This window comes from Mustela nigripes, chromosome 2 (genome assembly GCF_022355385.1).
Source record: "Mustela nigripes isolate SB6536 chromosome 2, MUSNIG.SB6536, whole genome shotgun sequence".
Classification (NCBI taxonomy): domain Eukaryota; kingdom Metazoa; phylum Chordata; class Mammalia; order Carnivora; family Mustelidae; genus Mustela; species Mustela nigripes.
Genome location: NC_081558.1, coordinates 149,711,794 through 149,733,086, shown reverse-complemented (window position 1 = coordinate 149,733,086; position 21,293 = coordinate 149,711,794). Strand labels below are relative to the sequence as shown.

Genomic DNA, 21,293 nt, shown 5'->3' with positions numbered 1-21,293 from the left:
GAACAAAGGAAGTCAGTTAGTAAAGTCTCACCGACAGTGAACACAGAGTGGGGAGGTACAGAGGAAGATACTGCTCTCTATAACCATGTATTATCAACCAATAATATCTTGCAAATCTTCCCCAGTTTCAGAGAGGACATAGTGGTATCCTCTATAATACTGCCTCAACTTCTCTTTACAACTTGTAATTGGCTTCCCACATGGAGTTTGAGCTTTGTTTGCTACACTGGTACAGATGTGGCCATGAGCTGCTTTTCTGTGAAGTTCATTAAAGGTCTGGATCTCATTTCTTTCAAAGGATGACCTCAGACTCTGTACGCAAGTGTGGAAAATATGAACATGGAGGTATGCATGTGTGTATATATATGTATACATAATATATATATATATATATATATATATATATATATATATATATGAAAAAGAAATAGAAAATGACAAATGACAAATCCCGAGAGAAAAGAAATGAAGAAGGGAAGGCATTCATTAAGCTTCTACTATGAATTAGACACCCAAGAAGGGAGGTAAAGGGGGACACGAAGATGGAGGGATGAAAGTATCAGATGTTAAAGAATGAACTTGTAAAAATTTCCTTCCTTAAAGGAGAGCATTATAAAACCGGATGCTGGAAGTCGATTAGGGAATGCTTGTCAAATCACTGAGAGAACAGAAGGCTGTGGTGCACTGATTTTGGCTTTGTCTCCCCTAGGTGCTAGGTTGCTGTCTTGCCATGAGATGAGTTATCTTTGAAGTTCTGCTGAGCAGTCTAGATAGCGTGACTTAAAAGTGCAAGTCCCTAACCAGAGTTTAGTTCTCCAGAATACAAATGCTCAGAGAACTAGTCAAAGTCAGAAAAAACCAGCCCAAGATGTTTCCCTTTAAGCCCTAGAGAATGCTGTAGTCTCTATAATTAAAAGGATATTATATTGGAGGTTGCTAGGTATTGGTATCATTTTTTTTTTTTAACTGTGTGTCCTTAAAAAATCTGTAATTGTGTCTTTATGATTCCCCTGGTGGTCAGAGAGGGAAGGCTGTCCTGGGAGAGGCCTAGGTAGGTAGGAGGTAGGGTCACAGCCTGCTAAGCTTGGGACATGACAAAGACAGAGGAAACTAATTACCATTTTAGAGCTTTAAGGTAGGTCTTCAAAAACTGTTTAGGAACTCCTGGCCAATTACATTTTGCTCAGATGTCACTTTGGCTTCTTCCACCCCCATTGTTCTAACATCATATTAAATATCCTCAGCATTTTTGGGCTTATAATAGAAGATTCTCTGCCTCCATTTGTATTTTGGGGTAGATTGCAAACATTTGGTCCAATTCTTCATTATTCTCTTTATCCACACTCCTTAACCATATAACCTTGCAGTGCTCTCCCACTGTGGGCTGGTGACCGGGTCAGTCTCTTGACCTTAGGCTTACGCATGTGATTTTCTTTGGTCAATAGGATGTGAAAATGTGATGCAAGCAGAGGCTTGAAATGGACTTGCACCTTAGGGCCTGCTTGTCTGCTAGGCGAAGAGTGACAGTCAGATGGTACTGCTACATGCCCCAGCCAAGCCCACTCTAGACTTAAGTCTTGCAGATGTGTAAGAAATAAACATTATTTTTGGATGCCACCGAGGTTAGGTTGTATGGTTGTTTCTTTCACAGCAAATGACAAATGTCATTTGATCCATGCTCCTCTTGTCTACCAGAGTCATATTTCTAAAATGGAACTCCAATTATCCTAAAATCCTAAAATCACTTTTCTTCAGATACTTCAGTGATTTCCTGTTACGGGCTGAATGCAGGCTCCCCCAAAATTCATATGTTGAAGTCCTAACCCCTAATACCTCAGAAAGTGACCTTGTTTGTAAATAGGGTCATGTAAAATATAATTAGTTTAGTTAAAATGAGGTTATACTAGAGAAGAGTGGGCCTCTAATCTGGCTGATTTCCTTTAAAAAAGGGACATTTGGAGACAGAGACACTCATAAGGAGAATGCCATGTGAATATGAAGGGTAGAGAGTAAGATGACATGTCTCCAAGTTTAAGAATACCAAAGATTGTTGGAAAACTGCCAGAAGCTAAGAGAAAGGAATAGAACAGACTCTCCCTCATAGTCCTTCGGAAGGAACTAATTCTGCTGACACCTTGAACTTAGACTTCTACATTTCTCATACAATACATTTCTGTTGGTTAAGACACTCCCCATTACCTTTAGGACAAAGTTTAAACACTCCTTCACAAGCTATGGACGTCCTTACGTAAACTGGTCTCTCGCTCTATGGATCCATCCCTCACTGTAGCCTTACCCCATTCCCTAGCACACAGAACTAGTTATAGTGCTTCAATCAGTTGCTTCAGAGATTTTTGTCCATCCTCAACTTTGGTTTCAAATGCTCTTCATGCTACCTTCCCACCCTTCATTAGACTCCACATGATTACCTAATTAACTTCTATTGTATTTCAAGCTTCAGATTGGACATCATCTCTGGAAACTTTCTCTTCATCTTCCCAATCCTAACTAAAGAGGATGCCCTAATGAGTGCTCCCCAAACATCGTATACAGATATTTCTATCACAATCTGTATTACACTGTGGATAATTAATTGTTCCTTTCACATCCTTATCCTCATCAACAGACTTGGTAATGAACCCTAAAAGCAAGGTCATATCCCATGTCCTTTTATCCTTAGTACCTAGTATAGTTCTTGCTGCAGAGGGGCTGTGCAGCATGTTTTTGTAAGGAATCTATGAAGGTTCATGTACAAATATCCAAACACATGTGTTTTTGGCATATGGGAAATACATTCTGCTAGTGTGACAACTAGCAGCTGAGTTTACTTAGAAGCGAAAGCACCCAATTAAAGACCAAACATCACTTCCTTATTCTTCTTCATTTCCTTCTCTCTATATAACTACCCTATCTCACATGCTTTATAATGCTTTTAGATGTAAGTGACTGTGAATTATTACTGACTGTGGGCCTTTCATCTTCAAGACTGACAGTCTATGTTCCACATTTCTCAGGAGGGAGAGACTATTATAACTATATTTTTGCTTACCAAGAGAATTGTTAATGGTTATCCTGGAGGAAAAAAAAATCTATAAATATCCAACCTATAATGAAGCCTTAAGCTTACTTTCTTCCTTCACTAATGAAATTCTTTCCGAGTACATTGGCGGAATTGCAACATAACCATTACACTGTGAAAAGAGACAAAGCCTGCAGTGAATTTTTTCTTTTACCTGTTTAGTCCTCATTTTGGAGTCGGACGACAGATTGTTGTAGGTATAATGTGCTTGTGTGACTCCACAGAAGAGAACAGCAACTATTCCTGAAATTCAAAAACATACCAGTCAAAACCAATTTTCTTTCCCATCTAATACAATGGGTAGGGCCACATCAGCTAGAAGAAGAGGGGGACTTGATGTCAGTAGAGTTAAAACTGCTAATAATTACCATAATTGTCAGTTCTTCATAATTAAAAGGATCTTGTATTGGCATACACCTTTCTACTTGTTTTAAACATGGGTCCTACAGGATTAACCTAAAGAAAAGTATTAAGAAGTACATTCTTCTTGAGGATAAATGATTCTCTGATCATGAGTTAAGAAAGTTATACTTGGGGAAACATGAACAAGAGACTATATGGGCAACTCCGGTCTTCTCATAGCTAGTGCCAACTGCTTTTTTGCATTTTCTCCTAGATGCTGGCACACTCACTCAAACATTTGCTTTTCACTGGGTATCCTGAGGAACCTGAAGAGGTTCCCGTCATACATAATTTAGTATTGAAAACCATGAGTCACAAACGTAAGAAATCTATAAGGGTTTTGTTGCCCCTGCCAATGCCTCTACTTGCCAAGCATGAGAGAAAGGTCCTTTTTGGCCCTGTGCCTCCCTGACAAAGCTGGGTGTTCTATTTTCTGCTGCTGAAGAACTTAGTGAGTACATCCAAGGCACACACTCCTTGAAGGTAAGCTGGTCTGTTCTTGTGTGCTTCCTTCCTACAGTGAGTCTTCAGCTGCTTCTAGGCTGACTGCAGGATTGATTTCTTAAGCTATCAGTATACCCAGCTTTATGTGACATGAAGCCATACATACACTAGATGTTCCCTGGGGATAGAGGACTAGCAACCATGAGACAAACGTTGTTATTTGTCTCTGGGCTGCTATTCTCTTATCAGCTCTGAGTTGGGGTAGGCAATTGGTGGGGATGGCATCATACTTTGGATTAAAGATTCTATTAATTATGGGAAGTTGAGCAGAGAGGAGGGCTTTGGGAAAAACACAAGATGTAAGTATTCCTCAAGTCAGAACAAGGGGATCGAATTGAATTTTAAGCAGCAGAGTCTTTCCAACTAAAAACACTCATAAATTAAATGCTGATGATTCTTAAGAGTATAGAGATATGTGAACTGAATACTGACATTGCAAATGAATCCACAATAAAGAATTTTAAAGAACCAAGCTTTTATTTATTTATTTATTTGGTACGTAGACTGTATGTTTCTATTTATATGGTGGTTATTACTTGGATTTGCTTTGGATAAAGTATTGTTAAGATATATTTACTTAGGGGCGCCTGGGTGGCCCAGTGGGTTAAGCCGCTGCTTTCGGCTCAGGTCATGATCTCAGGGTCCTGGGATCGAGTCCCGCATCGGGCTCTCTGCTCAGCAGGGAGCCTGCTTCCCTTCCTCTCTCTCTGCCTGCCTCTCCGCCTACTTGTGATTTCTGTCAAATAAATAAATAAAATCTTTAAGAAAAAGAGATATATTTACTTATACAAGTGCATAGCCATTTACATGTCTTATATCCTTTTAATTTGCTTCAAAATTTTAGGCAACAGAATGACTAGGAAATTTTGCCAAGAAATATATATGCAGTAAGCATTCTATAGATTTTTGGGTAACTTTTTGGTTTTTTAGCCTTTCTTCAAAAATTCTAAGAAAGGGATGCTTATAAACAATGTGTATTACTCTTCACAAAAATTCTATTAAAAAACAACCAATACCTGGGAAACTTTTAGGGTACTGAAGCACTTTAAGTACTTTGAGGCACTAGGAAGATTGCCATACATGTTGTTTTGTTATCAAATAGTTTTCTTTCCTTATTTAAAATGTAATTTACCTATCTCTGCCGATTCTGTAGTCTGTTGGAGATTTTTCTGGGTGAGGTTTAGCTGACCCTCCCACTGATGTGGAAATGTTTGATTGTATATTGATTTGCAGAGAGGTTGTGAATAAAAGGGGTGGGAGTATGTGTGGGTAGTGCATAAATGTATTCTGAGAACAAGAAGTGGTAACAAAGAAGTGTTATAAAGGAGAGGGAGAGGATTTAAGTCTGGCTGAATGCCTATGGCAGGCCAAGAACACACCGTTTTTGCTGCTGTTGTTTTACATCATCTTATCTATTGCATTGATTTATTATTTCACAATAGACTTAGTACTATTAACCAGCTCTTCCTACTGTCTTCCCCTTCTCAGTGATAGCATCTCCATTCTTCTTGCTGCTCAGGCCAAAATTCAGGATCACCCTTTACTTTTCTTCTCTCTGCGCTTCAGTGATTTTGTTGTCTTGTCCTTTGAAACTTACCTGAACACAGCCACTTCTCAACACTGCCTCCCCTAACATCCTTTTCCAAGCCACCGTTGTTGTTTTTCTGCCTAGATTACAGGTTCCTGATTGGTCCGCTTGTCTTCCCTGTTAGGCTCCTGCAATCTAGCTTCCATCCAGCCACAGTGGTTCTTTTAAGACAATTGAGATCATGTGAGATCATGTCAGTTCTCTTCCCTAAACTTTGTAATAGATCCCCATGACAAAAAGACCCTGTTAGGATCTAGTTTGGCCCCCTTCTTTCCTATCCACAGGTCTCTAAGCTCATCTCCTGCTATACTCATACCTTGCAGTACACTAGATCCTTGCTAAGCACACTGCAGGGCCCTTCAGTTTCTGATTCCTACTATTTGGAAAGCTCTTCAGATATCCACATGGCTCTCTCCTTCCCTTAAGATGTTACACTCTCAGACACGTCTTCTGCATGCATTCTATAAAAATGATCCCTTCCATCATTCTCTAATTGCCTATCTTTCTTTGTTCTTTTTGATATTATTTACTGCCACCTAACATTTTGGAAATTCCTGTGTTTATTTTCTGCCTTCCAGAATGGCAAAGGAAAGCTCATTGAGTTCAGGGGGATTGACTGGTCCCTAACCCTCTGAGCAAAGCCAGGCACATGGTAGGCATTCAGTGAATATTTGCTGAATAAATTAATGCATATTCCTATTCCCATGTAACAAGTAAGAAACAAAAGTAATTTACTTAAGGTCACCTTGAAAGTGGCAGAACTGAGATTTCAAAATTTAACAAACTCCCTGTGCTTTACTGCCTGTACCAGTCCATCTGTGAATGTTTTAAGGTAATCTTAAGCCATCTAAAAAATATCATTTCTGATGTCCCAGAGAAATTGAGATATGATGATGAAGATTATATATCCAAAGAGGCTGGTATCTTGTTTGAGGATACATTCTCTAGTAGCTCCACTGGTTTCGTTTCCTTGCTTCCATTAGAACACTAGCAGGCAATGCCTCTGCTAATACTTTTTTTTTTTGAGTTGTGTATACAGATGCATCACACAAACAAACAAATGAAAAGTATGCCTATATGACCAGAGGCTTGGTGTAATTAAAGTATAACAACTGAGTTGATCTAATCTTCAGTATTAGCCTACATAATCATAATTCTATACTTTAGTATTAATTAACCCACACAAATTACTGTAATTAGTATGACTTTTACAAGCCAAAACATATTTTGAAAATGTCTCAGCTAAATACACCTCTAAATTCTCTGCCATTTAAGTGGATTCAGAGTTGAGGGTTTTCTCTTACAAAAGTACATGTTAGGGTGCCTGGGTGGCCCAGTTGGTTGAGCAACTACCTTCAGCTTGGCTCGTGGTCCTGGAGTCCCAGGATTGAGTCCTACACCAGGCCCCCTGCTTGGCAGGGAGTCTGCTTCTCCCTCTGACCCTCTCCCTTCTCATGCTCTCTCTCTCTCTCTCTCAAATGAATAAACACAATCTTTTCTGGAAAGTGCATTTTAGCTGTCATTATATTTTTGCATCCCTATGCCTGCCAGCACTAGTTGTCCGACTGGTAGATGGGGCCCTAGGCAACTCTCTTACCTGCCTGGATCTCAGATTCTCGGGTCTACAGGGGGATGGAGGGCACCAAGTGCTCTCTGTGTGAGTCAGCAAACCAGGGTCTTGGCTCCAAACACACCTGCCTGTGCTCTCCCTGTGATCCTGGGGCTGGGGATCTGCAGACCCCATCTTCCTTCTCCAGAGCCTGCTAAGCTCTGCTGAGATGAGCCCCAGAGGGAGGCTGGGATGTAAGAGGAAGAGAAAAGGCCTCGCTGCATTCTTGCTTGCCTATTGCTCCCGTCAGCGGCATCTCAGCAGTGGTTCTTCACCATAGCTTCCAGTTGGTTCCAGCCTCACGGGCCTTCCTCAGAAAAAGCAATAGCCAGCCAGTGACCTCAGAGGTCTGGGTCAAAGCTCCCGCAGTTCCCTCTTAGGAACTTACAGATTCTCTTCCATTTGGCCCTCCTGACCCAGGGTTCACACTTGCTGCCGGCACTTACTACCTGTATGGCCTCAGTGCTCCCTTTGTATTTTTTCAACTCTCTACCATCTGTACACCTAATCTCCCGCATTAAACTCTGGGCATAGCCAACTGGTTTCTCTTTTCCTGACAGAATCCCGACCAGTACTCACTTGTGTGTCCCTTCTGATTCTAAGCATTGATGGTTCCCGGAAACCACTGAAGTTTTGTCACCTGGAAGTAAGATTTTCCCCATATCGTCCTGTCATAACTGGACAATGGAGGATGCCAGTGGCAGCGGAGATGCTGTGCCAAGTCCCAGAGGACTGGCCTCAGTCTCCTTTCAATTCTACTTATGGTTAAAATTGTCATTTTAAAAAAGTGTGAGTTTGAGCCACTAGATTAGAACAAGAGACTTGGGGGAAGGAAATAAGTTAGGCCTAGAACTATTAAAGAGGCTTGGGTTATACTTGGACACGTGTCTTCTGACTCCGAATCATATGATCTTTCTAAAATATGAGCACTATCCTATAGTGTGGCTACCTTGAAGTGTGAGAAGTTCCCTATCATTTGAAATTTTGGGGCCAAACCAAAGGTTTGAATGATTATCTGCCAGAGCTGCTGTGGGAAAAAAAACTCTTTTCATAAAGGGTCTGGATATCCTCCAGTTCCCTGGGTCTATCATTTTCCTATATACTATTTTATTAATTCACTAGGATTAACATCTCAATTTAGCCTTTATTTATTTATTTAGGATGAGGAACTAATGCTGGTTCCAAATGAAACCTTTAGACATTTGAGTAGAGGTGGCCCAGCTTAACTTTCTCAAAAGGTAAAGACAAAATAAACTCCTGGACCATCAAATATCCTTTTAAGGAGACAACTCTTCTAAAATAAAATTTTAAAACACATCATTACCATACCTTCTAATCATTAAAAACTTAATTTTTTTCAAGTGAGCTATGAGATTTAAAGATAAACTCAGGAAGTCCCCTTTGTGTAGAAAAAAGATGTTTCTGAGTCTTTAGACCACAGACTTTCAGGTCAAAGGACATTGAATACGGTGAACTCTGATGTTGGTGTCCAAGTGACAGATGCAGCTCACCTCAGAGAAACCCACTTCCTTTATTTTCTCGCTTGCTGTTTCTTCCCCCTCTGTTTTGCTTGTCCTTGTCATTTCCTGGTTATGCTAAATTTACAGCATATCCTACTGTCCTCCCCCTACAGCAGAATCTTCTTGACCCCACCTGAAAGCTCAGCTATGACCCAAGCATCTGGATTAGGCAAGAGAGATTTCAAAACTCCACCTAGGGGCGCCTTGGTGGCTTAGTGGGTTAAAGCCTCTGCCTTTGGCTCAGGTCATGATCCCAGATGTGGATCCAGCTCCACGTCCAGCTGTCTGCTCAGCGGGGAGCCTGCTTCCTCCTCTCTCTCTGCATGCTTCTCTGCCTACTTGTGATCTCTGTCTGTCAAATAAATAAATAAAATCTTTCAAAAAAAAAAAAACTCCACCTAATGCCTCTGAATGTTAATGTACATTGGAATCACCTGGGAATCTTGTAAAATGCAGATTCTTCTTCAGTAGGTTTGGAGTGGAGCCCATGATTCTGCATTTTATACTACCAGGGATGTCTATGCCACTGATCCTAGCATCTCACTTTGAGAAGCAAATCTCTGACCAATGTTTTGGTATTAAGTCTCAGTTCACCACCTCTTGTATGGCTTGCTTTGACCTTGTGTGGTCCAAAATGTTTTTTACTAACTATACAAAAAGTTTTAAAATTATATTCCTGTGTTTTTAGTTTTTATTTTTCTTTTCATAACTTCGCAGAATTGACAGGATTCCATAAAATAATTACAGTTTCATGGAACAATTATTTATCAAGGACATTTGAGGAGTTTAACTTTTTTTCTTTATATTAGTATTATTTATGGAAAATTTGGAATAAAATTGATAATATATTTTTCTTTCTATCAAACTGTTGAATAATTTTCCCCTTCAGAAAAAAGCAAATAAATCACATTCTTCAATCACAATATTATAAAATTGGAAATTAACAAAAAAAGCATATCAACAAAAATGTATCCATTAGGTATTTTTTTTAACTGTATTCTTCTAGATGAAATTGGAGTTGAAGATGAAATCAAATTTGCAATTTGAGCTTATGTAGAAATAAATAACAGTGAGTGTAGAATATACTTCTTATCGAAACCAATGAGATGAGACCAAATTATTCAGAGGGAAGTTTACAGACTTGTATGCATTCCATTAGGAAAAAAAAAAAAAAAGAATTGGATGATTTACCTCAAGAAGCTAGACAACAGACATAATAATGGACTCAAAGAAAGTGGAATTAAAAACCCAATAAAAGAAAAATAAAAACAAAATGGTCAAAGAGAACATATAACACCTAGATTTGGTCAGTAAAATTAAGAGTTGTAAAGTAATTGTGTGGTTTGGGTGCCTGGGTGGCTCAGTAGGTTAAGCCTCTGCCTTTGGCTCAGGTCATGATCTCAGGGTCCTGGGATTGAGTCCTGCATCGGGCTCTCTGTTCAGCAGGGAGCCTGCTTCCCTCTCTCTCTCTCTTCGTCTGCCTCTGCCTACTTGTGATCTATCTCTGTCAAATAAATAAATAAAATCTTAAAAAAAAAAAGTAATTGTGTGGTTTGTGTCTTTCAGAGCCTGGGGTCATTAAGATCTCCACCCTTCTCAGGCTGCCATTCTCTGGTTATGGTTATAGGTAGAAAATGGGTGACATTGGCCAATGGCTTCACCAACTAAGAGTCAGTTTTCTCATTTGGGTAGTATCGAATCCATCTTAGAGGTCTGTTCTCAATATAAAGCTATATCATGGATATTAACATGCTTCATAAAATAAACATTAATAAGTACATCCCAGATTTTACTATAATTACTAGAAGTAGATGAAAGAAAGAAGACATGAAAAGAAGGAATAGCTTAGCTGATTCCACAGATAGACACAATACTTCCTGTTTCATACACTGCTGGGGGAAGAAGTACAAAGGATCTAGTACATGTCTTGTATATTCTATATCCTTAATCATTATTTTTTGCCATTTCTTCCACAGTAATTCCTGTGCCAAGAAAAACCAAATGAAAATGAGCTCTTTATTCCTAATCAAATTTAGACAATTTTCAGTAATACTCTAGTTAAGTACTAGATTTTTGCAAGTTATCTTGGGTATCTGCTATCATCTACTCAAATCCTATTTATCTATGGAGGTCATTCAGTGAGTAAACACAGGTTATGGCTATGCGGGACACAAGGATGGATAAAGCTGGTCTTAGACTTCAAGCAGCTTTATGTCTTCTCACAGAGACAACATGTACACAAAGACATCTAATAGAAAGTATAATGTAGTTGGTGACAAGAAAACAGAAATCCTGAGATATTATGATTTTTTTTGGGCTGGGGAAGGTGCAAGAGAAATGGGAAAAATTTTCCTAAAAGATGCAGAGGTATTTGGGTGTTGAAAGATGACAAGAGTTTGAGGATGACGAATCAGGAGTAGGGAATTCAATGTGAATGAAGGGAGAGAGGCAGGAGACTGTGGAGCATGTTTGAGAAATGTGCAGTTTACCTGCATGCTTTGGGTTTTAATCAATTACAGGTTAGGACATAAATACAAATAGAATTAATTAATTAATTGATTAATTAATTACATTTTCTAGGAAAATTATTAAAAGAAACAATTATTAAACTGTATTAATTGTCAAACTAACTGCTATAAGTACAAAAGCATTTGTCTTACATGTTTTATTTGTTCTTTTCTAAATATCGGAAATATGAAACATCCAGTATGTCTGTCCTATGCAGGCAAACATTATTACATTTTTCTTCCCAACAAAAATAAAAACTGATCATTCTTTTTCCATCTCTGCTGCAAAAACAAGCAATCACTAAGTGCAATAGCTACATTGCATGTCTAAGATTTTGGATTCAAGTTCTATTTATGGGGTCCTGTGGTAATGACGGACGGAATCAAGTCCATACATCTGAGTCCACAGAGAGGGGAACGTGCTCACAAATATCCGAGCTCTGAAAGAAATCAAGAAAATATATTTTCTTGATTGAATAAAATATATTCTAGGCCAAGAAAATATATTTCTTGGCCTAGAAAATATAATAATACTTTCTGACTCATGTGTATGCACAAGATTGCCTTTCACTGTTTGCACAGTGAGACTTCAGTAGTGTACAAGATCCTGAAAGGGCTGGTTGTAGGGACTCAATTGTGCAATTTTAAACAAAAACTAGAACCAATATTTTATCACACTAGCTAAAAGAGCTGTTTGAGAAACCACAAAGTACACAGTTAAATTCAAATTAATTGGCAACTAAGAAAATTTAGGAATCAGCATGAGGAGGTCCATAATTCTTTGGGAAAAATAATGATTCTGCTGGCAAGGACATTCTTTCCACAGAGATCAATTTTCATAGGACAATTAACATATGGTTAATAGAGTGCCATGTACACTGTTGTCCTTGCTTCCCATTTCTGGACCCTTTCAGAGAGCATTAGTACTACTAGATATTGTCTATGTCTATGTCTATGCATATATATAAACATAAGGTTACATGATCAAGGTTCAGTGTGTGATTGTAAATTATATAAGGAAAAATGTACTACAGTAGACATCAAGAGGCCTGGGAACTATCTGGTTGCAGTTCATCCACTTGGATGCCTTGTGCAATTTAAATTCATTGCCTGGTCCATTGTCTTCTTCTCAATGAATTAAAGAAGATGATCTGCATTAGTATTCATTAAGTTGGAATGTACAAGAAAACCCATTGAAAGATGAAAGAAAATATAAAAACATCAGTTTTTAATTAAACTTTTTGTGTATTTTCAAGTATGTAAGTACTTTCGTGGGCAAAAATTATACTTGTCAAAAAAAAATTATACTTGTCTGCAAATAAGGGAATGATAAAGCTATTTTATTTTATTTTTGGCCAATAAGGGTCAAGAGACTCTGGCAAACACTGCTCTAGAAGATCTCTAAGTACTTTTCAATCTTAAATGTCTGTGATCTGAGTGGATCAGTGTTTACATTTGCTACAAGGTCTGCATATATGGAATTGAAGAATTACATGGGGCCCTCAGCGTCACATTGACCTCCTGTCAGTTAGATTACCAGGAGTCTCCCTCTTGACCTAGATCTCCTTAAGCACTGGGTCTACGCCCTCCCTCTTTGTATTGCCCCCAACTCCTATAACAGTGCCCACAGACATCAGGCGAGGAAATGCAGATTGGCCAAAAGAATGAATCTCTATTTCAAAAAATATTCCTCTGCTTTGAAAAGAGAATGCAAGAGAAATTAGTTTTTGATCCTCACATACAAATAGATGTTTATCTGGATTTGTTAGTGGCAGGGTCCATTTTCTCCTAATATTTAAATTTTCTTATTCAAAAGTATTGATTGTCACCTACACTCTTTGTTACTGATAACATTATTCAGTAGTTCTTTTTTCATTAAAAGTTGATGAAGCCTTCAGATACAGAAGCTGAAAAATAAACGTCTGTCACAAGGAGCATGATTTTCTTTGACATTAAATGCAGACTTGAGGGGTTTCTAAGACTAAAGAATATTGCATTTTTGGACAGGATATATTGATTATATTATGAGAACACAGAGAACAAGAGAGAAAGAAAAAATGTGTCTTGCTTTCAGATGGTACTCTGTGGGGTTTTAAAGTTGATGGGTTATTTTTATATGCCACGCTTTTACTTATTTTTGATCTAGTAAAAAGAGACATTTCTGACAGGTTTCCTACTACCACCGTTGAACGTGAACCTGGAACTGAAAAGTCAAAGATTTAAAGAAATGGAAAACTCCTTTAGGGAATATGAAAGATTCCAAGTTTCCAAAGAGCACAATTACTGTCTAGCTCACCATATTTGGCAACGCCACAGTTGGCAGATTAATCATGAGTCTGTGGAATATAAGAAAATCAATATAGAAAATAGCATGAATCTATGTTCTTATTCCTGGTTTCTCCAATGCAGTGTAGGCATGCATTTAAGAGTTACTTCCCCTCTATGTTGCAAGGTTTATAAATTTCCATTTAAAAAAAAATCTCATTCAAAATATAGCAGTGGGTATTTGTGCAAATTAAATTTGGGTCTAGAAAAGAAGAAAAAAACACTTTTTCATTTATATCTCCGCTATTCTGTCTCAGGACTTGGTGTTCATCAAGCTTCCCCGTCTATTCAGTTTTCATTTCCATCAGAGTTATTTGCATCAGAGTCACCTAAATGGCTAATGAAAAACCTCACCCAAGATGTCCAGGTCCAATTGCCCATAATACCCTTCCATGTAGTTTTCACATTTGCATAGAATCCAGAAGACTTTCTAATGAAATGATTTTTGTGTCTCCCTTTCTATTGCATGTATTCACTCACTTATATTCCCATTTTGGTGGAATGAACCATTGATCAAGCTGATATAGGGACCTGGGAATTATCTTTGACTATACTTTCTCCTTCATCCATGTGTTATATATTTGTGCCATCTATCTTCCGACAATTTTATACATCCCTATGAAGAAAATGGGTTTTTGAGAAAGAAAGACTTTTTTTTTCCCCTCCTATGCCTCTTGGCCCCATAAGGAGACATTAAATAATGACTAAAAACATTTACAGTGAAAAAGGCGGGGCTAAATTTGTCCACTACTCAATTTGCTTGTGCAAGATTGTTTGAACACTGAAATGATGAGCTATTCAGTTCAAGAAAATGCAGGTGTGATTTAATGAGTTATTATGCAAGGAGATGTACTTTACACCTGTGTTTATTGAGGTGGCAACGTTGTATGTTTGCCCTTGGTTCACTGTGTTGGTTAACTAATCCCCTTGAGAATTTTGGATGCCTATTACAGTTTGAATGCCTAATATTCTGAGACTCCAGGTTTTATTTTTGGCTTGGAAAACACTCAATGCACCTCATTTGTTGGTGAATTGTTGGCTAATTAAGTTGGATTCACATGGTTCTGACAATATGAAGTATGAGCAGTTTTAAGCAAAGAGATGTCACCTAATGACATGTTCTTAGAAGCTGAAAATGACCAAATTTCTTTTAAGAAGCAATTCAAACCAAGTCCCCTCCCAGTGTTTTGTTTTATTTACTGAGATCTAGAAATATATTTTCCATCAAGTCATGCAGTGCATTGCTGGCAAGCCAAATAGAACACATTCACCTCTAAGCTAAAGCCTTCTTAAGAGTTTCAGTCAACTTTTTTTCCCAAGTCGAGAGATGATGGAGATAAGATGTAATAAGACAACTTACTCAGATCCAGCAAAGTCTAAACATGTCCAGTAATAGTCATTTCATTTGGAGGTCTTTCATTTTTGTCTATTGTAAATAAGAAAGACTTTCCCAAGTTCTCCTTTTCCTGACTACTTAAGCTAGAAGAACCTTTCAAGAATTAACCTGACAGAGAAGCAGAACCTGAGCTTCCAAGTGTCAACTTTTGCTTATCATGACAATGTAATTAGGCCCTTGTCACTTGAGAGCAACAGGAGAACATTCCTCAATTCCTGGGATTGAGACCAATTAACTGTTAATATTGTGTCTGCTGTCTGTGTGTGCTGAGTGCCTCTTTCAGACATCTTGGTCAATTCCCTAGGAAATGGGCCAGAACATCATATAATTTCATCCTACTATATTTGATAAATTTCTCAGAGTCTTTTACTGTCTGGAATCACACCAGAAAGCCCAATAGCATTACTTAGTAATAAGGACTTTTTTCTTCTTTCAGGTTTTTATATGTTTATTTTCTTAGGTGGAGCTCATTCTAAGGTGAATAAATAGCAAGCTATACTATTTAACTTCTTGTATGAGAAAACGAGGTATGCCAGTGGCCTCTCTCTTCCTCCTTTGCCTTCAGTGGATGTAAAATGTGCCCCAGGAATCTAAAAATGGAAACTGCCTTTATTACAGCCATGCCTGGAAGCAGAGAAATCATTAGACTTGGTGTCAATGTTGCCATTAGAAATCTTACTCTTCTGGTGTTTAATGACAGTCCCTGAAAGTTTGCTTCTGGCAAAAACCTGACCCCCAAAGTCTCAGCTGGGAAATAGATTATAAAAATGAATTTTCAAACAACCTGTCCAGCTGTGCTTTTTGGTTATCTTTATAAACTGAAAAGCAGCTTCTATGACAGGATTCAATTCCATTAGAGATTATGCTATAAATAATACTGCTGAATTATTTTCAATATTCAATTTAAAGTAACGGCTCAGTAACCCAGTGACTTTTAGAAAATAGAACTCTCCACAAGAAAAATTCTACCTGGTCAGAAATTAGGTATGCATGTGTACCAGGTACCTCATAGAGAGAATACCTTGGGATCATGTATTTACTCAAAAGCCAAAATTTTGTACATGTATAATGTCCCTCCATTACAAAATAATAAAATCCTTTTACCATAGCAGTAAAGAAAATTGAGATCCCAATTGCTAGATGACTTAGCCCAATCCCTCAGCCAGTGAGCCAAAGATCCAGAAACCAGAGACATACCCCTAAAGTGGCTGATTTTGTAAGTAGGGCAGACACATCCATATACATTCCCTTTCTATGCTCTCCTGGCTTGTAAGAACTCCCTGAAGTCCATTTCTATCTATACACTCTCATCCTCTAGAAAGACTTCTCACTTGCATTTGACATTCTGTCCAGTCTTCCCAAATAAAAGTTTTCTCAAACTGTACTTGTATATTTCCAAGAGCAGGGAATCAAATTTCTGGGTAATAGAAATGCCAACCTTCATTTGCATGTCTAAAAGCCACTCGTTCCCATAAAACTAAGTTCTTCTATGTGACTATTGAACATTTGCAGGTGCAATTTCCAAGTGACTGAGATGAGGTGGCTGCAAATGTGGCCCTTGAAGTAAAAGATAATCAAAATAAATCAAATGATCATCATCAAATTAGTAAAACTGAAAGTGAAAGCAGAAGATGCGGTAATGAGCGAGCCCCTCTCACATGAAGTGTTCATCATGAATCTTATAAGAAGCTGAATCGAAAATGATAATGAACATCGTGCAAACTGTCTTTAAAAGCTTGATCTTCTTGTTTGGCTATCACTGTGCATCTGGCATAAGAGGGTCCCAGGTGTCCGAGCCTAGAGGCTGCATTGTCTTTGAGCCTCTTTTCCTTCTGATCTGTCACCAAATTATGCAGTTTCTTTTGTGGAAATCTATCATGGATTATCCCTTCCCTTGTACCATTCAGGATTCTTTGTTTGCAAGCAATAAACACTGATTCTGGCTACTGTAATCAGAAAAGAATCTACTGCAGGGAAGAGTAATAGCTCTCAGAAAAGAAGCAAAAAGGCAGCCCCAGGAATCTGTGTCAGGAATAAACAGGGGATTTCAACAGGGCTTTGCTGTTGGAAAGAACAGGTGCCAATAGACATACACCCTTCTGTCTCCCTCCTAAAGGATCATATCCTAGGGAAAGAGTGTCTGGCTGACCTCGCTTCCCATGTCCCCATTCTGTTTGGCAGAGGAGGATGAGACATCTTGATCAACAAGATGGTATCTGATGGAGGAGTGGTAGCTCCTTAAGCAACATCAGGATACTATTACCAGTGAAAATGAGAATGGGTGCTGGGCAACCCAAATCAGCATATGTCTACTATATTCCTCTCAGATAGGTTCTTGTTTCCTCAGGTCTATATGTCTCTATTTTAACTTAATCATTAGGGAAATGAAATTGCAGATTAATGTAATTTATGGTATAGTCTTTCACTGATGTATGAATCTGCCTTGGAAAATCCTGACCAACGGACATATGCAGTCTTTCAGTATATTCTCAGGCACAGGGCACTTATTACCTGATAAAGCAGTCTGTTATTCAGATTTTGGAAAATTTTCCTCTTCTAGAGCTAAAATCATTCATTCCATTGCTCAAAAGATAGTGAGGGCCCAGAAGACTTCAGCCATACTTCTGGTGCTGACACAGCACTGGCAGATCTGATAGTCTGATGCAACTTTGGCCTGTCAATCCTAATTCTACACATCACTTCTAGCTCTAGATTTCACAACCACAGAGAGTGAATCCAATAGCCCAGTGAAGTCTAGGTGCACGTAAACAAATAGCAGCCAGCTGGAAACTATAAAGGAAGAAGTTCTGATTCATCATAATTCCCTCATATATAAAATAGTTTAAAAAGTACTTAACATAAAATTTGTAGGTTGAACGTGAAGACAACTATAAAAATTTACTAAGGGCCATAAAAGATGACTGGAATAAATGGAGAGACATAACATATTTCTGGGTAGGAAGACTCAACATTGTAAAAATAACGCTTCTCAAATTAATCTAAAAATTTAATGCAACCGCAATTATAATCTCAGTTATTTTCTGCTTGAAACCTAACAAAGTTCTTTTCAAGTCCATCTGGAATAATAAATATGTGAGTACAGCAAAGAAGCTCTTGAAAGTAGGGAAGGGAGGGTGAGGGATTGATCTAGACATTAAAATGAACAATGAAGCTGAAATGATTAAAACAGTGCAGACCAAAATTTCACTGGTACAATAGAAAACCCAGAACATACGTATGCATATATTACCTACACACGTGGACATTAAGCTATGAATACATCGGTTATGGTTGAAAGGTGTTAGGACAAATGGAAGGTGTCTTCTAGGAAGATAATCAAGTTCCTGCTATATGCTGTATTACATATTAAAACAAATTCCAGCTGGATTCCAGTGCAAAAACAAAACTATTAAAAGTATGCATTATCATTGATAAACACTTAGGTTTTTTATGCAAAAATCAATAAAATCTTGGGTTTTCTAAAGAGGAGATAAAATTAACTGCATAAAGCTGAAAATGTCCATACTATCCTTTTCCTTTACTAAGCCAATAAAATAAAACATATTTAAGAGATAAAACCACAAATTGGAGAATATTTACAGCTTACATGACAGTCAAGAGATTCAATTTTTTTAATAAATAAAAAGCTTTTAAAATTCAATGTGACAAACATAAGCATCTCAGTAGAAAAAGGACTAAGGGCAGAAACAGGTAATTTACCAAAGGATAAATATAAATAACAAATGACATGTGACTAAAATGCTTTCATCAGTACAAATATAATAAATGTAAATCATAATGAAATGGAAATTGATTATCATATTAACAGGGGTGAGTAAGATTTAGGGTGGCAAAGATGTGAGCAAATGAGCTCTCTTTCATTGCTTGTGGAAGTATAAAGGGTCACAAATTTTCTGGAGGATAATTCGGGCAAATTTTTCCAAGACATTAAAATGTTAGCTTTCTTATTAACCCAGCAATAGAGATGCATACATCAATCTATAAGGATTACCATTGTAATCATATTAATGATACTGAAAACTATAAATAATCAGAGGGAGGGTAGAATAAATTACGGCAAGTTGGTATGATATTATACTAGGCAGCCATTAAATAATACACAAGAATAATGTCACGAAAAACAGTCACCATAAATTCTTGAGTGAAAAAAGCAAGTTACTTAAAATTTAAGAAGTATAATTATATTCATGTATGCATGTATATATTTAATTAAGTGTACATATATGCATATAATCAGATGTACTCAGACAAATATTAATAGGTAGTTATTAATAGGTAGTGAGAAGGTATCTCCTTCTGTGACTTTACACTTCCTAAATTTTCTATAATGTTTATACATTACTTTGGTAGTAAGAAAAAATAAAAAGTATATATCTAAAAATAGATGTATTTTTTTTTTAAACAACAGAAATCTCTTTTTCAAATGAAATCTTACCTGAAAACCCAATTCATGGAACCAATAAAAAGGGACAGTGTAGGAGTGGCAAGATTTACTCACTTGGTGGGCATCCTTGAGCACCATTTTGAAATGTCAGGGCTGGGGGAATTCTGCTGAGAAGCAACATAGGTACACACCATTCCTAGGGCCTACATGATGTGTTGTTCATGAATACAGACAGGCCCCATGATTGCTGGTCACCTCCATAGTTACTCATAAATTGTTTAATAGCTTAATCCACTTAGTTCCTTATATTCATTGTCATATGTCCATTTGTTAAGCACTTTTTGAAAAGTTTTGTAGATTTTAGCTTTGCAATATCTAGGTTAGTTATGGATTCGAACTAAAAGGATTTCATCATTACCAGAAATACCTGTAGATAATTATGGTGCTACTTCCTCAGATTTCATCGAAGGTTAATCTGAGAGATGATTTCATGAAGATTATATCTCCATCTTCCCTGAAACTGTTATTAAATATGTTGCCCACTACAGTGCTTAAAGTTCCCTTATACAAGGATACATATGGTAAATTTCCCTAAAATTTTTATATCAGAAAAGAAATTTGCCCATTTTTATAAATAAGTATGATTTCCTTTTATAATGCGGTATTATTCCCATATAACAACTAATCATGTTTCCCTTTTGGCTTTGGCTGCCAGAAAGCTCAGAGCTATATTTATTGCCAAACCACAGCAATGAACAGCTGTCTAATTTTACAGAAAAGCTCTATCCCGAAGCACTTGAGTATTTACTCGCAACTAAACGGTCCCATGGTATGCATGGCTCATGTTATGAGTTGTCTCAAATCCAATTTGGAGATAGGCGAGGATTAATAATAAACATACAAATAAACGCATAAGTAATTTAGACCAAGCAGCCTTGGTATTTGGCAGTAGAAAATGCTTACACCTAGAGTTTGGTTTGTATCAAATGCCTACCGGCCACATTGCTTTATCTGAAGTACCGTTCTCAAATGAGCGTGGCCCTTGGTACAGCCGTGGACTTTTCGGTCTTTCTGCCACTGAGGTCCACTCCTAACATTCACCCATCCCATGATGCTGGCTCCCTAGCGGGCATCTGCGTGGCATCCAATAAGGATGTCAGGTTGAAAAGTTTGGCAAGAGAGCAAGGTACAGATAAACTAGCAATTTATACATGGACTGTAACCTTTACCTAGTTAATAAAACAGGATCTTGCTGAAATGGACAATTTTCACACATAAAAATAAATAACTTTTAGGTATTGGTGTGTGTGTGTGTGTGTGTGTGTGTGTGTGTTTAAGTGTGTTTATTATAATGTTCAATGGTAGAGTAAAAAATACCAGGTGAGTTAAGATACTTCTTTACCTTTCTAGAAGGTTAAATATATATTCTTACTGTGAACATTACTTCCATTATTTTATAAATGTTGAGTGCTGAAAAGGGCGTAGAGTTTGGAGGAAAGGGAACCAAAATTATTTTGAATGGCTGATATGATCTTTTTACTTTCATTATTTCATTTAAGACACTATTGTTCTCTTTTTCTGAAATGATGAAGCTCTTCAGCAGGCTCCCTAATAACAAGGGAAGGCACTAACATAACAGACATTGTGTTGCAATGATTTGGATACAAGCACCCCTTAGGGTGCACTCTGGTATAGTAGCCTTGATATAGCATCCTAAGAACTGGCAAAGAGCTTCCTGCGTCAGCAACAGATAGCTTCGAAGCCTGTGGGAATAGCTTGACCCCTGTGACTCTGCAGTAGGACAGGTTATCATTATGAGAAAGACTTGCCATGCTTTTCACAGGAGAACCCAAACCAGCTATGAGCAAGTGGACCAGGCAGGCTCCTGAGACCTCGAATATCTTTCTCCTCATGAGGGCTTGCCTGATAGTCCACAGATGTAGTTTCATTCAAGGCAG

General features: G+C 37.8%; 1 protein-coding gene across 1 annotated transcript in view; it reads right to left on the bottom strand.

The window, feature by feature from the left end:
* The window catches only part of SLC9A9 (solute carrier family 9 member A9), a 538,704-nt gene that overhangs the window by 268,824 nt on the left and 248,587 nt on the right, over positions 1-21,293 (bottom strand). The window contains exon 9 of the mRNA XM_059391790.1: positions 3,234-3,322. Within this exon, the coding sequence (XP_059247773.1) occupies positions 3,234-3,322 (89 nt within the window). The remainder of the gene's footprint in view (positions 1-3,233; positions 3,323-21,293) is intronic.